Source organism: Salarias fasciatus, chromosome 17 (genome assembly GCF_902148845.1).
Source record: "Salarias fasciatus chromosome 17, fSalaFa1.1, whole genome shotgun sequence".
NCBI lineage: Eukaryota > Metazoa > Chordata > Actinopteri > Blenniiformes > Blenniidae > Salarias > Salarias fasciatus.
In genome coordinates this window covers 18556706-18572809 of record NC_043761.1, presented here as the reverse complement: position 1 = coordinate 18572809, position 16104 = coordinate 18556706, and the positions used below count along the sequence as shown (strand labels likewise).

At 41.9% G+C, this 16104-nt stretch overlaps 2 protein-coding genes across 2 annotated transcripts in view; both read left to right on the top strand.

The window, feature by feature from the left end:
- Nucleotides 1-16104, top strand: part of LOC115403871 (interferon-induced protein 44-like) — a 391401-nt gene that overhangs the window by 245740 nt on the left and 129557 nt on the right. The gene's annotated exons all lie outside the window — the stretch shown is intronic.
- Nucleotides 1353-5430, top strand: LOC115403858 (RNA-binding protein rsd1-like). Its single transcript, XM_030112883.1, has 9 exons — nucleotides 1353-1478; nucleotides 1604-1636; nucleotides 1777-1876; nucleotides 2079-2368; nucleotides 2518-2553; nucleotides 2754-2911; nucleotides 2999-3063; nucleotides 3423-3523; nucleotides 5198-5430. Exons 1-9 carry the CDS (start codon nucleotides 1403-1405, stop codon nucleotides 5299-5301), a joined length of 963 nt encoding a protein of 320 aa, XP_029968743.1. The 5' UTR covers nucleotides 1353-1402; the 3' UTR covers nucleotides 5302-5430.

Below are 16104 nucleotides of genomic sequence, written 5' to 3'. Positions count from 1 at the left end.
GCCTTCATTCGACAGCAGAATGCAGATGGTTCTTTTGAATGCGAAATCCTGCACCAGCGTCACACGTCACCATTGTTTAGCCAACCCTGTAGCTCTGGACTGCTCGATATAGTGTGCACAAGAAACGGACAGGTCAGGATGACAAATGCACAGTTGCTTGAGCGGGACCTGTTTCGGAAGGTGGCCTGCCTACCTCAAGAAGCTGGTGGGTTTGTCCTCATGCCCCTTCGTCACTCCCTGGAGCACTGAAATTGAAGGTTAATTTTTTATTTATGTTATCTAGAACCCACCAGAGATCACTGTTGATCACCTTTTCCGTTTTTTTTTTTTCCTTTCTCAGTGACGGCTACCTGCATTTCCTTCATTTCACCCTAACCATAAATCACTGTTCGTTCCTCACCTCTTTCCATAACAGGCTTCACCCCCAGTAACCTTCATCCGTATTCTGCACATCTGCCAACTCTATTGTCTTGTCATCTAACCCTCTAATGTAGTCATTTGTGGTTTTGTTACTCCTTATTAGATTCTTTGTAAGTTCTGAGTCTAACATTCTAACATCTAACATTCTAACAAACATGTAACATTACAATTATTGTTTTTTGTTTTGACCTGCAGTGACTTTCAATGTGTCTAAGGGTCCCTTTGGATTCTTTGCTTGGATTTTTAATTCAAATAATTTTGAGAACCACTGTTCATGTACTACTTTATTCGTGTAAATGTAGATGATAATGTCACTGCAAATGTGTTCTGTCCTTTCCAGTCATGTATGCAAGGGCTGTGTGGAAAGAGGGAGACCGGGAGGAGGAAGGCGTGGTCCCAGAGAACTGGATAGATATTGAAAAAAGAATTGTTCGGTGGCCTTGCAGCTACAATGCAACAAAAACAGAAAAGGCTATAAGGGAGCGGGTGGAACCAGTGGAGGACTGGCTCGTCTTCCCTTTAGTGAAAATAAAGATGACCTCAGGCAAGTGTGGTTGTGGCTGCTTGTGTTAAAGTTGATTCATCCAAGGAGACAAAGGATAACTTCTGCAAATTTTGACATGCAGTTGTAATGCTTGGACTACCCTGGACTTGTCAGCACCAGAGAATTTTTTTTTTCTTTCTTTTCAGCCGTTTCCAAGAGCCTGGTCATTGTAATGGGGGCAGAGTATGTTTACATTCCAAGAAACATCTTAATTTATTCCCAATAACATTCAAAAGGTTATGCAACATCAGCAGACGACGAGCAAATAGCATATTGAAATTGGCAGAAGTTCTCCTTTGAGCTTGTGTGTAGCTAATCTGTTTGAATAATTATGACCGAGATGAATTAGTTTTCAAAGATGTTAATGATTGTTTTGTTATTGAATCATAGCAAAGCGCAGAGAATGTGCTCTTTATAACATGACGAGCCAGGCCGAGGATGACGAGGACGATGAGGTGGTTGCAAAAAAGAGGCAGCGGGAGGAAAAGCATTCCGGAGGACTTCCTAGAAAATGGTATAGCATTTTATTCTTGACATTCATACAATGCATGGAAGGCAGGCATTCATATAACATAGATGATTGTGTAATCTGACAATGGGCATCAAATTTTATACAATTAACATTTTTCATATTTACAGATAATTCGGAATCTGATCAGGAAAACAACAGAGGTATTATCTTCAGTCTATAATGATTTTCTAAAATGGTTCTGGAATGAAGCATATACATTTTTATGACGTTTCTGTTTTGCATGGGTATTTGTAAATAACTACAATAAGTAATTTGTTATTGATACTTGTGTTTCTAATAGGTGTAACCGTGTCAAGCTTCCCTAAGCCTCCAGCCAAGCTGCCTCCCCTTCTTAATGCAGACATGAGTGAACATCCCGAAGCAGAAAGGTGTGCTTCCAGGTATGCTTGTTGACATTTTTGTGCCTTTTTTCTGTATTTTTGTGTATTCTGTGCCGAATACAATGCAATCAGAGCTCTAAATTAACGTTTTTTTATCACCAGCCAAAATGGCTAGTAGATGTTAATCTTACTAGCCAAACACACACTCACTAATGGGTCAAAGTGGCTTGTAAGTTGCTTACTCTGCCAGACGCCTGTCCAGCACTCCCTTCACCAGGCGCCCGTCCAGGTCTCACTCCACCAGACCCCCGTCCAGGTTTCCCTCCACCAGGCGCCCGTCCAGGTCTCACTCCACCAGGCCCCCGTCCAGGTCTCCCTCCACCAGGCCCCCGTCCAGGTCTCCCTCCACCAGGCGCCCGTCCAGGTCTCACTCCACCAGGCCCCCGTCCAGGTCTCACCCCACCAGGCGCTCGTCCAGGTCTCACTCCACCAGGCGCCGATCCAGGTCTCCTTTACACAGACGCCCGTCCACGTCTCGCTATGCCAGATATGGTGAGTTTAAATTCAATTTAATGAAAGCACTGTGCAATCAAGTATTTTGTACTAATGCACGCCTGATTGCTGAATAGTACTCTTTTGTAGCCCAAGTCTGTTCAGTTTGTCCATGATCAATTTCTAACTCAACATTTCTGCGTTTTCAGATGTCAGAACCTGGACGTTCCCATTGCCTCAGGAGGGTAAGTCTAGTATTATTGATTGTATCAAATGTTAATCATGCAGATGTGACTGCAAAAATGAGTTTTGGATTAAAAGTATGAAATAACCTCCCTGGACATTGATCTATCTCTCCCTACAGAAACTACGTGTTTTTTTAACACTTAATTATCTGTCCTTTTGGAGTCGTATTCTAATCGCAATAATCTTGGGATTGTTTCAGTGTTTCAGAAAAAGGTTTTAACATTGCTTCTTGAGCTTCGGGATAAGGATTCCCAGCACACGTCAGCACGCGTCAGGAACATCGTCAGGATGGAGACCATGGAGCAGTTTGACGAGGAGGAGGAGCATCTCACTGACGAGAGTAACTTTGAACACATGGTGGGTTTTTACAAATCTGAAAATGTCTAGTCAATAGCGTTGAAGTGAAGACATATTGCCGAGCACTTAGGATGCATATTCCAACAGGTGCAGCGTCTGGCTAGAGTAGGAGGAAGGGACCCAAAAGAGTGCGTCCGAAAAGTCCTTGACAGGTGTGTTTATGCTGACGGCTGGTAAACATTTTGCACACTGAACAGATCTATATACCTGCTTCCTAACCATTGGGCTACAACTGCCAGCTACACAGCAGTATTGCCAGCTATGTATTTCAAGTTATTATTAGTAGTCAACTATACTAGAAGGAACTTGAAGTATGTAATTGGTAATATTTAAGTAGCTGGTAGCTGTAGTGTCATGGCTAGGGAGCAGATCTGCAGATTGTTAATTTGCATGTTCAAAATATTTTAAGTGACTGTAAATTTCTAACATGCTTGTAATGCCCTCAAAGTCGGTCAGCCAAAAAGTATTATAAGTTGTGTTCCTAATTTTTTTTTTTTTTTTTTTTGTAAAGGCTGTTCTCGAACACCCTAATGGCGCAATTTAATATGATGGGCAAGGGCCACAAGGACAAAAGAGCTTTAAGGGGCACAAGAATCTTCAAGGCAATACAAGGTAAGTCCATATCTACCTAATAATGCAGCAAATCTCTGTCTTTAGTGTCTTACACCTATCTCCACTGAATGATCTACAATTTGGAGGGTGCATTCCCTGTAGTATTGCGGGTTGCAGTGCAGTTTCAAGCTGTTACGACATACAGCACCAAAGATATTAGACAAATCCAATATAAATCGCAATATACCCATTTTGCATACAATCCCTCCCCCTTGCGAAAGTAGAATGTGGGAAAATGATGGGTCATTGGGGTATTTACTTCTTCCTGTAGTTTTTGACAGTAGCCATTGAATTTATTTCTATCGTCCTCATTTCGCTTGCAATTCAGTCGTTACAGTCTCCAATAGGAAGTTCAACAACAGCTACAAGTTTCTCCTTAGCTTTGTTTTCCTCATACTTTCCTCTGACAAGTGACAATTGTTCTAGGTGAAATCCATTTGCAAACATGACTTTCCCTCATGACTGACAGGAACAGGGACTGCAGCTCCATACCAGTAGCGGCCGGTGGAGGTGGCGGGAGCGCTTGTTTCCATACCCGCGCATTCCAGGCTGGCAGTGTTGAGGAAACCAGTTTAGTAAAAATCATCGTTGCCTACCTGTTGTGTTGTTTGGAATGCGCCTTGAATGCGAAACGAGCACTCCCGTCAATGCAGAAGTGAATTAACACCGCACCGCCCGCGGCTGGCAATGTGGGTGGACAAAACAAGCTCTCTCACCACCTGCGCCCCACGCTACGGGCCGCTACTGCTCCATACCCAACTTGATGAACATATTTGGGTCAGTGATGTTTTAGTAGTAGGACAGTATTGGTGTAGGCCTATACATAGGCCTAACACTTCTCTTATTTTCATTTGCACTAAAGACAATGTCTCATGTGCGCACGTGTCTGCTGTTGTCATATAATTCAAAACATTTTCTTCATCTTCCAGCTGACAGAAAACACAATACGGGCACAGGCTCTGCAGTAGTAATATTGTAGAATGAACTTTGGCTGCTTTCAAATTGGAAATTTACTTGTCTTTCACGTTACATCTGTCAGACAGACTAGTTGTACCGTCTTAATATTTGCTGATGCTTATTGATCCAGTATTGGATGCATGGGCATAGGGGATGACAGATTTCTTAAAGCTCGTGTCCGGATTTTCCATTCATTTCCAATGTATGTATCATTTTTCAACAGAGCTTAAATGTGTCAGTCTGGTTCGATACTTAACTATAATATTAGCATAAAGCAATATAAAAATTTATTTATGATCCCCGCCTTCGTCTCATAGACCCCCATGTCATCCAAAAATGCACTGGTCAGCATCAGCCAATAGATTTCGAGCTTCCACCTTGTCATGCTGTCAATCAACATGTGCACGCAGCCAGAGAGCACGCGCACTCACCCAGCAGAGGTGAGTTAGCAACGCAGCAGCCGCCGCGCTTACCTCGGGTATATCCACTGTCTGCTGAACATCCGCTGTAGACAGCTAAATGTGTCGGATGCTGGAGGACTCGGAGGCTCTCATTTTCACCCGACGGATAATTCGCTTGTACAATTAAAGGGGCGTGGCTTGGTCGCTCATGAAAGCAGAGGGAGGGGGGACCTCGAGACGTTGGATTAAAAAAACCTCTCTCTTCCAAAACTCCGGACACGAGCTTTAATATCACTTGTCTTTTCTACTCTTGCAGAAGGAGTTATGAGGTTTGATAAGGCGGCAACAGAAGACCTCATCAAGCAAACCATCGCTGACCACCTGAAGCATGCGCCACAGAGACGTCTGAGAGTTTTATAAGGAGTCACACTTACGCTTTATGCTTCTGTTGCTATGGCCTGCTGTGTCAACCTCTCCTCCAGACGTGTTCTGCCCCCCCACCCCCCACCCCCCCACCCCCCACCACCACCACCACCACCACCACCACATTTGAGGACCATTTCTTTTGATTCCTTCACTTTCACAAGTAGAGTTGTTCAGAGTTGTAGAGTTTTTTTTGTTTGTTTTGTATTTGAATAGTAGATGTTACTATATTATTGTATGTAAAATTTTGATTCCACTGAATGTTACAATTTTTTTTATTATTGTGTTCTCTATTAAAAATGGAAAAATTGTGAATATATTATTGTATTGCTCTGGAAAACTTGGATTCTACTGAATGTTACTTTTTTTTTTTATTTTCTATTGAAAATGGAAAATTTGTGAATATATTGTATTGCTCTGGAAAATTTTGATTCTACTGAATTTTGCTATTTTTTTATTATTGTGTTCTCTATTAAAATGGAAAAATTGTGAATATATTATTGTATTGCTCTGGAAAACTTGGATTCTACCGAATGTTACTATTTGTTTTTATTGTATTCTCGATTAAAGAATGAAAAAAATGTTACTTTCATTACTCTTTTATTGCTCTCTGTATTGAAAACTGGAAAATTGATTCTACTGAATTGTGATTTCATTTGAAAATGGTTTTCAGTTCTGAATCAGTCTATACAAGAACCCTTTACCCTTAATTTTCTTTAAATGCCACCACTGCTGGGTGTTAAGCTGTCTGGTTTAACTTTTTTGCTTTGAAAATCGGCTATCTTAATTCAACCAGTCTGTGGATAAGAATTGACCTGTTTGCTAGTCCTCTATGGTTAACTCGTTTAGCAAATGGAGTTTTGGATAGAATACATTTCACGGCAGCACCTGGGGGGTGGGGTTGGGGAGGGGCTTGAGCGTCAGCGTGCCTGGCTGCACTACTGAGGTAAGGAGGGGCAGGAGAGGTCCAATTCAATTTCGAAAAAGACGTTGGGAAGACGTCCCTAAATGACCCGATTTGGACTAGAATTGGCCCTTGTCTGGAGGTCCTGGTGACGTCGATACCCGACGTCGAAATTACGTAAAAATAAAGACGTCATCTGGCGTTACATTCTGCACCTTGTGGGTACCTTGTTGGGACGTCCGAAAATTACCTTAAGAAGACGTTGATTCAACGTCTTTTTGCGCAGTGGGGTACGTTAAATCAGGCTGCCTGAAAGGGAGTGGGAAGAAGAAAAAACTTTTGATAACCCCCTCCCTACTCCACATTTTCTCAATCATAATGATCTTCATTGCCACTTCTGCCAACAGAACAAGAACAAAACAAGCTGAATTTAGCATCTTGAACTTAATTGTGCATATGCACTTTATACCAGATATTAGATGTTCAAGTGCTAACATTACCATGGTAACATAACTATACAATTTCAACAATTTCATACCAACAATGGTATACATATCAAACAATATCAGCAATGGTATACATATTAATCAATACCAGCAATGGTAAATACAGTACATACCAACAGTGGTAAGGATATTGGACACTGACACTTACAAGACACATATAACCCTCTTTCCATATATCATACTTAAGGCGTTGGAAAAAACCTCAATATGATCGTAAGTACTTTCTTGTTGTAAAGGATGTATAAGTTTCTTTGGCACCAAGCTGATGCGCACTATGAATCGAATTAAAACTTCTATGAAATTATTAACTTATGTTACAATGCTGCATTGTATTATTGACACCAGGCACAGCCACTTCTATTCCCTTCATTATTACGATACACCGTTCGTACAGCCACACATGTACGTCTGTGAATCGAGCAGATTAAGTCAGTTTTAAAATATGCAAAAAAAATGTACTTGTTGGTGTCCTGCACTATGCATTAAAAGGGGCAAGATTTGGATACTGATGTCAGAAGAGGGTACTCTTCAAACACCAGTCCACCTCTTGCTATTCTTATGCTTATTTGTATGTGCTGTTAATGGATTTGTGTGTACTGGACTGTGCATTAAAAGGAGCAGGTGGTTTAGGTGATCTGATACCAGGAGGAGGTGCCCTTTGAGTCTCAGTCGCCTCCTGCTCACCCTATCCTTTTGTGTATTTATTTTTCTCATTTTTATAATTGCTTGGTTCCATGGCACCTGAAAAGATTCTGGCCATGTCTTCTGCATGTGAGAGGTGGGCTGGATGTCTTCTGTTACATTAGATGCTGAGCAGGAAGGAGCCAGAGATGAGGTGGATGGACTGGAAAATTGTGAAGATGCTGAGCAGGAAAACACGGAGGACTGTCACGCCCTGTGCCCCTGCGGCCACGTGGGGGCCCTCGGGTCCTGTTTTGTTTGTCTTCCCTCATGTTCTCCTGCCTGGTCACCTGCCTGCTCCTCTTGTTCTCCTGTCTGATCTCTGTCTCGTTAACTACCTAATGTGCTGCACCTGTCCTGCCCCCTTTATAAGCCCTGCTGTCCTGGTGTGTCTTGTCAGCTCCTTGTGGGTGTGTCCGTGTGTTTGCGTGTCCTGGCCTGGACCAGCTGTGTTTTTTGAGTTTCCTGAGTTCCTGGTTTCCTGACCTCCTGAGTTCTTCTGGAAAATAAAGACCCTTTTGAACTCCGCCTGGCTGCCTGCGCCTGGGTCCTTCCACCTCGCATCGTGACAGGGAGGCAGAATGACTGGAAAGTGATGCAGAATCACTGTTGTCGGCAGTGGTGGGAGAAGGCAGGATGCCAATGTTCAAGGTGACGATCTCTGTCTCTAAAATTGACCAAAGTATGAAATCACACAACTTTTAATTGTTTTTAATGAATTATGATGTATAATGAAATATTAAGTAAGCAAACATACCCAGTTTGAATGCATCCAAAAGTTTTCTATGTCAAATAACAGGCAATAAATTTGCAATATCATCTTGTTTGACATATCTAAGGTCGTGTTTTGACTCTAAACCCAGAGCTAATTAACCTCGCGATCAAAATCTATAGGTGGACTCTTGTGAGTATAGGTGAGTCCACCTATAGACTTGGTGAAATAGGTGGAATGTAGTGTGCTCTTGCTTGTTTGGAACAAAAACTAGTAGCCACAGTGGCTCATTCTGGTCTGGTTTGAGGAACACTGATATACGGCAATGACTTCGGGATGTCATCTGGACTAGACAAGTGTGGGTGGATGGTATCAAGGAGACCGCGTGTGTGAAGAGGAGGAGGAGGAGGAGCCATCCAAGATGGCGGCAGGAACATGACGCTGAGAGTTTCTGCTGACTCACTAAGTAATATACTTTCTTCATATACCTGTACTTGGACATTTAACAGCACTAAAGTTGGGTTTGAGTGGTTCTAGCACCCATCTAAATGTGTGTCTGTGGATAAGCAAGCCGTGTAACTGAAATTAGACTGTCCGGGTTAAACAAATGACAACTTCTGTACCGAGAGTCACGAGGAACACAATCAAAGAAAAAACTGCAACAAGGAAAAACGCTAAAGAACCAAGGGAAAAGAGAATGCCCTAGACTCGTGCGCCCATGAGTAGTTGCAAGGAAGAGACCGGAGGAGGGAGTAAGGAGCTCCCGGGCTCGACTCGTTCAGGACACGGCGTGGAGGTGGAGGCGCTGCCCCGCAGGAGCCGGCCAGGTGGCGGTAACCACAACAGCGGTGCTCGCCCTAAGCAACGGCAGGCTGGAGTATTTCTCTCCAACAGGTTTGAAACAAGTGAAGAGGAGGACGGAATGATCACAAACATGCGAGGAGAAAGTCGAGAGGAGGCCTTGAATACGGACATTGTGGCGGCTGTGGATGCCGAAAGTGACTTTATAATGAATGACTTTGGAACAGAGGAGCTCACAAAAGTAGTTCTAATCACTATCAAAGCGGCAGTTCCTGCAGTGGTGAAAGCGGAGCAAAAGCAGCTCATGTTATCAGTGGACTGTAGCCGAATTAACAAGAACACAGTGGAAACTCGCTACAAAGATGACGAGCTGGAGCAGTACAGCCGCAAGGAGAATATACGCATTACTGGGACTGAAGAGGAGTCCATTGGAGCGGTGGAAACTGAGGACCAGCTCGTGGAGAAAGTTCGCAATCTAGCAGCGGCCACAGGTACGAGGATTAAGGAAAGTGACATATCTACGGCACACTGGCTTGGGGGACCGAGCAGACAAGGGATCACTCGGCCATTGCCATCATTCAGCTCCATCCTCTGGCTCAAACTGACTGTTGAACGAATACTGAAAGACCAACACATCCAAAAGTGGCAAACTGAAATTAGAGAAATGACTTCCTGCGACTTTTACGCACAGATAACGGAAAATTACAATTTAGAGAAATATTTACTTTGTGAAAATGTTAGGTATAGGCAGGCCATTTGCAACTTTACAACACATAAGGATTCCAAAGGTCATTGGTAGGTACAAAGGACTGGAAAGAAAACCAAGAATCTGTAAACTATGTAATGCTAATTCTGTGAGTAACAACCTGCATGTCGTGCTTGAGTGTACAAATAGAGAAATAAAGTGTTTTAACAGAAAAATATTTTGTTACATATTGTACAAAAAAAAACTCCATGTACAAGATGACTTGTTTATTTCAGTCCACAAACACGAGAACTATTTGTAAATTGGGTGCTTTTTTGAAAGAGGTTCTTCATCTTTTGTGTTGAAGTGTGTGTCTTTCTGTTTGTCAGTAAGATGTTTGTGCTCCGTACCATGGACATGGTGAAGAGCAAATAAAGTAACGAAACAAAAAATAAAAAAAACAAAAGAGTTAGGATTGTCACTACTGAAGGGGCGAACAGAGATTTGCACCCAAAGTCCATTGTCCTGAGGCTGTACACACAAAGAAGTGAGGGAGGACTGGTGATTGTCAAAGCCACCATCCAGGAAAAAACACCATCCCTCCAAGAATATGTCCAGAAAATGGGCCCCAATGACAGCCTGCTAAGTGAATGCCTCAGCCAAGTGAAACCCCTTGAGAAAGAGGAGCCAGAGGAGGGATCATGGAAAGACAAACCCCTACATGGCATGTACCACCGACAAACTGAAGAAGTAGCTGACACAGAAAGAACATACCGGTGGCTGGACTGAAAGAACACAGAGGCAGTGGTCATGGCTGCACAAGAACAGGCCTTAAACACAAGATCAACAGAGGCCGGGAGCTACCACATCAAACGAGACCCCGGGTGAGCTGTGTGTGCTCTTCTTCATGCTGCCAGGTGTGTCAATCCCTCCTCAGTAGGGAATTGTGATTTATTGTTTAGATTCATTTCATTATGTTTTAGTATAATTTCATGATTTGTGTTACTGTTGTGCAGTCATCAGCTGCAATTGCTCCTTTGGCTGCCTTGTCTGATGTACTGGGCATCGAATCATTGTGCCTTGGGCTCCTCTGTACACCCTACTGCTCCAGTGTCCTGATGGACGGTCTGGCCTTCTCAATGGGGATTGCCCGCCTAGACAGAGCCTAGAAGCATATTCAGGTGGCCGGCTCTGCCGACTTTATCAATGCAGACGCACCACTTCTCTTGATTTTCTTTCTTTTTCTGCTTCATCCATTGTATTGAGCTCATTAGTGATTACTTTTGTCTCATTGTTTTCAGTTCCTTTTCTTCATTGTTTTTAGTATTTAGTAATTATTTCTGTTTTTGTCATTCTATATAAAATACTTTGTGCTGCTTTTTCCTTTGAATATTGTTTAGGTATTGGATTCTTTTGAGGTATGAGGGCTGCCATTGTTACTTGAGTTTAATTGTCGTTTTCTTTTCTTTTGCCAGGTGCTGAGCTCCGGAGCGGCAGCGGTTCCCTGGTGGTGGTCCCTTTTTCACTTTTTGTTTGCTGTGTCACAGGTGATGTGTTTTTGGATCCTTCCCCTCTTTTGTTACCGCTGTCCCGGTAAGCCCCAGCTCTGTCCAGTTCAGTTTCTTTGGCAGGCCTCAACCCCTAGTTAATTTTGAGTTAGTCTGCTGATTTTAACATTTTGGATTCAATAAAGTTTGTTTTAATTTGAAATCACGTCCTTGGTTCCAGTGGATTATTTGAACCTGCGGGTCTTTGGTTTCTTCTGGGGGAATTGTATTGGTTATTTGAAATCCTGGGGTGCAAGTCCCCAGGTGGCCTTGTCTATGGTTTGCTTTCTGTTCACCTCACCACTCGTTCTGCCACATTTGCACCCTCAGTCTTTCTTTGAAATCATGTGACATAAAAGAAACTGAAAGTATCGACAGTTTGTTAAACATCAGTTATTTGTGGACTGAGCACACTGAGCATTGGCTTCAGGTAAACAGACATCAACAGCTTCACAATTTTACTGGACATTTTTCACCTGAAATTTACTTCAGTAAAAACATCTCATTGCTTTCCAGAGACAGCTTCATTTTCCTTCACCATGGGTTCTTCATCGGTAAGACTGCTGTTTACCTTTCTATTTTTTTTGATGATTAATTTGAATGTGTTCAGCAGTTTTGTGAAAATGTTCAAATGTGAATCCTGATCGAGGTGAGTTTCTGCTGGTGGAAACTTTTATTCATATAAATTGGGTTTTTTTTTCCCAAGTCAAAACAAGATCCCACACCTCCAACTTCACGTAGTAAGTCAATTTCTACTTCTCAAAAAATACAAAATTCACTTTAGTATATAAAACAAGTGCTAATTGCCAGATATTGTGAGAAAATGTGATTTATGCAGATGTGCTTGTCTTGACAGCTTTTGATAAACCATGGAGAGACGAACCATGGGGGTGAGTGTTTAGGGGAGTGTAACACTTCTGTAATACAACATTTGTAGGGTTAGAAAAATGTGGGCATGGAGTATCTGCTTCTTCCTGATCTAATCTTATTTTGAACAGGAAAAGAGAAGAAGACCTTGATTATGTGAAAAAGTTTAAGCCTCGTTCAGAAGCTAAACATCTCAGAGTTCTGCTCCATGGACCACCAGTCTTTGGAAAGTCCAGCTTCATCAACTCTGTTGACAGCGCTCTACGAGGAAAAATTTCAACTCGAGCTTTGGCAGACACTGGCTATGGATACAGTTTTACCAAACAGGTATGGAAAGACTTTTGAATATATTGAAAACTTAAAATGTATTCATTCATTTTGTTATTAACATGTACTGTTCAGCATTTGTGTAAAGATGGAGAACTTCTCAGTTTAGACACTGTCAGGGTGCAAGTTGAAGGACCAATGCAGGCAGCGGGGTTCTGGAGAAACTCATTTATTTCTATAAACACGAGGATAAACAGGAACTGGGCTGACACCGAGGAGAGCACTGACTGCACTGACTGACATGTACACAAACAGATACACAATGCGGCAACAAAGACAGCAGGGCAGGATAGGGAAGACATGAGGTGAGGCCGACAGAGACAACAGGTGGGACTGATGAGACACACAGTGAAGGACAAGGACACAGGAGAGGATGGGAGACCTGACCAGAGGAGCGGGACATGAAGGGTCCTGACAGACACTGTCTTTACCTGGAGGATCTGTAATCTACTGATTACAGAAAACATAAAAAACAAAAGAAAAGTTACACAGAGAAAAACTAGTGTGGGAGTGAGAAGCTGACCTGAGAGCAGATGGTGACATTGTCATTACATTGTGACTTTTTACTTTTCAGCACAAAATTTATAAAATCCAGAAAGAAAAGCGTGGATCCTTTTATCCCTTCATCTTCAGTGACACCATGGGCATTGAGAAGAGCGACAAGGGAGGGGTAAATATAGAAGACATCAAACTGATCTTGACGGGAAATGTCAAAGAAGGATGCACGGTAAGATAACTGCTTGAATTTCCCTCAGACATTTATTAAAAACAGTCAGCACAGTTCTGCCATAAATGTTTGAAATTCTGACCAAAAATGTCATAAAAATACAAATTATTCAAATAACCTGAAGAACTGCAGGAATAAATGGGATGTAACATTTTTTGTTGTTGTTTCAGTTCAACCCTGTTTCTTCCTTGTCTGAGGGTGACCGCTTCTACAAAAAAAAAAAAAAAAAAAACTAAAAAAGATAAAGTTAATGTTCTGGTTTGTGTTGTTCCTGCCAACACACCAACAATATTGGAAGATGAAGTAGTTCAGAAGATACAGAACGTCAGAGAAGCAGCCAGTGAGTTAGGTAAGAGTTGATATATATATTTTAGAAAAGATAAATTGATTTAGCGCTTTTCCAACTCTTGAGCAGCCCCCAAAGCACTTCACAATGTTCATGTAATGTTTTTGAAATACCATTGTGCCTCATCCCACATCAGGTTCTTCAGTACTGTGTTAATGCATGACCAGTGTAATGTCAGACTACAGACTGTGTTCTCCTGATATTCAGATTATGCACTGTTGAAATAATTCCACACTTAATAGTCACCATCTTAGCTAAATCATAGAGAGTTAAGAATCTGCATTTGTTATGGAGCCGAAAAATTTATAATACATGTAATGTGCATCAAGGATATGTTCGTATATGTCTGTCCTGAAGCCTCCTGTATGTCACATGAAAAACATGACTGGATGCTCGTTGGGGCTGGCAGTGTGAGTTACTCTACAAAAACTCTGCTGCTGTGGTTGAGGAGAGATACATTACATGGAAAACACTTGCAGCTTCATGTGTAGTCCCTACTCCTCTGCATTATGTTCTTTACATTGCAAAAACTTTTGTTCTACCAGCATATCAAACATGAAAGTTGTAACACAAATGGTTCCTACTTTCTTGCTTCGGCATGGAAGGTTTGACCCACAAACTTGTTGACACCAAGATATTCTGCACCACAAAGAGTGAAACATGGACTAGTCCTCTTCATGACGGTCACTCAGTTTATTATCAGCTCATTTCCTTCAAAATACTGTTGAGTTTCTAGATGTAGATCAGACACTTGACCTTGATCCAAATGTCTTTCCTCTCATGAAGCTTCCTTGTTGAAAGCAGAGGATGCATCCGAACTGAGGACGAGATATCTTCCACAATACAAAACACTTGAAGGAGCTTAGTCATCTTTCTTTAAAAAATAAAGACTCAGTGAACACTGGGAAGAGATTTGAAACAGTTTACAGGTGAACCCTCTGAACTTAAAACACAAATAAATTCTGAGATAAACTAATTGCCATGGTTTCTGCTCTTTCTTGGCAGGAATCCCACAAATTGCTGTTCTCACCAAAATCGATGAAGCCTGTCCTGAAGTCAACAAAGACCTGAAGAATGTCTACAAGAGCAAGCACATCAAACAGCAGGTATGGTGAGATTTCATGAGCTGGTGACGACCAATGCAGCATCAGATCTGCACAAGGGGACGACCATGATTATAGTCATTAAAGTAAATTAAAATAATCTGACTGTGATAAACTTTTAAATTTTTCAATTTTTTTGGTTCAAACTTAGATGAAAGCAGTGAGTGCTGTGCTGGGAATTCCAATGAACTGCATCTTCCCAGTGAGGAACTACAGCTCAGAAATCGCAACAAACGATGAGATGGATTCACTGATACTGAGCGCAATGAGAAAGATCATTGACTACGGAGAAGACTTCCTGAATGAATAGCCTGCTTCAGATGACGATGGTATTTCGAAGCCCTCGAAGCCCTCTGAGGCAACTGTTGTTGTGATACTGGGCTATACAAAAATAAATTGATTGATTGATTGATATTTAGGAAATCACCCTCAGTCACAAAATGGAACATGATTGAAAACGGTGATGATGACAAATTTGACATCTAACACCTGAAAACAGAACTAAAATGTTATCAATGTCAGCAGTATCACAATTCACTGAGTTCTATACAGTGATGGCAAGTAGCGAAGTACAAATAGCCTACTTCGTTACTGTACTAATGTAAAATTTTCAGGTACTTTTAACTTTAAGCAGTATTTATTTTTCCGACAACTTTTTACTTTTACTCACTATTGAATCCAAATATTGGTACTTTCTATCTACTCCTTCCACTTTCCCTAAAAGCTTGTTACTTCTTTAAATATATATTCTTTATTTTAGGGCTGGGCACGTTAACGCACTGCTTCCATAATGCCAGCAAACATTACACACTGTGCTCAAGCTGAGTGTCAAAAAAGCACACAGGCCACGGCGCTTTTATCAGAAAAATCACGGGGAATAGGCTGGTGTAAGACACAAACTGAAATAAGGAGCGCAAAAATGACAAAAATTAAAGTGAAACTTAAATTGCGTGTTTTGCTGGCTTGACACTTCTGCCCACTGGGCAGTCTTCAGATGCTGAAACACGCAAGATAAAGTACATTTCCCTTCAACACACAAGTTGACTTAATAAAGGTAAGTATGAGGCACAATTCGGCGTGACTGAATCCATCCTGTCTTCTCTATTTGAGGGTCAGAGATAGACTTACAGCAGCAGTTTTCAAAGTGTGAGGCGCGCCTCCAATGGGGGGGCGCCAGAGGGCTTCAGGGGAGGCACGGCCAGAGATAAAATAAAACTGAGAAGAAGAAAAAAGTGTCAAGCGACAAAAGGCAAGATGGATCGATTTTTAGGTACTCAAGTGAAAGGGAGAGAGGGCACAGAGTCTGGGACGAGCAGAAAAAGGAGGAGGTATGACCCTGATTATTTAAAGTTTGGCTTTTCATATATTGGTTCTGATGATGCTCTACTGCTGCAGTGTGTCATCTGCAAGGAGGTGCTAGCTAATGACAGCATGTGGCCATGTAAACTCTGGCGTCATATTGAAACGAAGCCGGGGGAGTTTTTTGATAGGAAAACTTAAGGAATTGTGGTCACAGCAGAAAGTAATTGAAGCGTTTGGCACTGTGAATACCAAGGCAACGGAAGCATCATACCGCATAGCGTTACGCATTGCA

Coding starts and splice junctions, on each gene's coding strand:
- LOC115403858 (XM_030112883.1), top strand. CDS start 1,403: ATGACGAGGACGATGAGGTGGTTGCAAAAAAGAGGCAGCGGGAGGAAA. Junction 1,637..1,776: donor TGATCAGGAAAACAACAGAG/GTATTATCTTCA, acceptor TGTTTCTAATAG/GTGTAACCGTGTCAAGCTTC. Junction 3,064..3,422: donor GTCCGAAAAGTCCTTGACAG/GTGTGTTTATGC, acceptor TTTTTTGTAAAG/GCTGTTCTCGAACACCCTAA.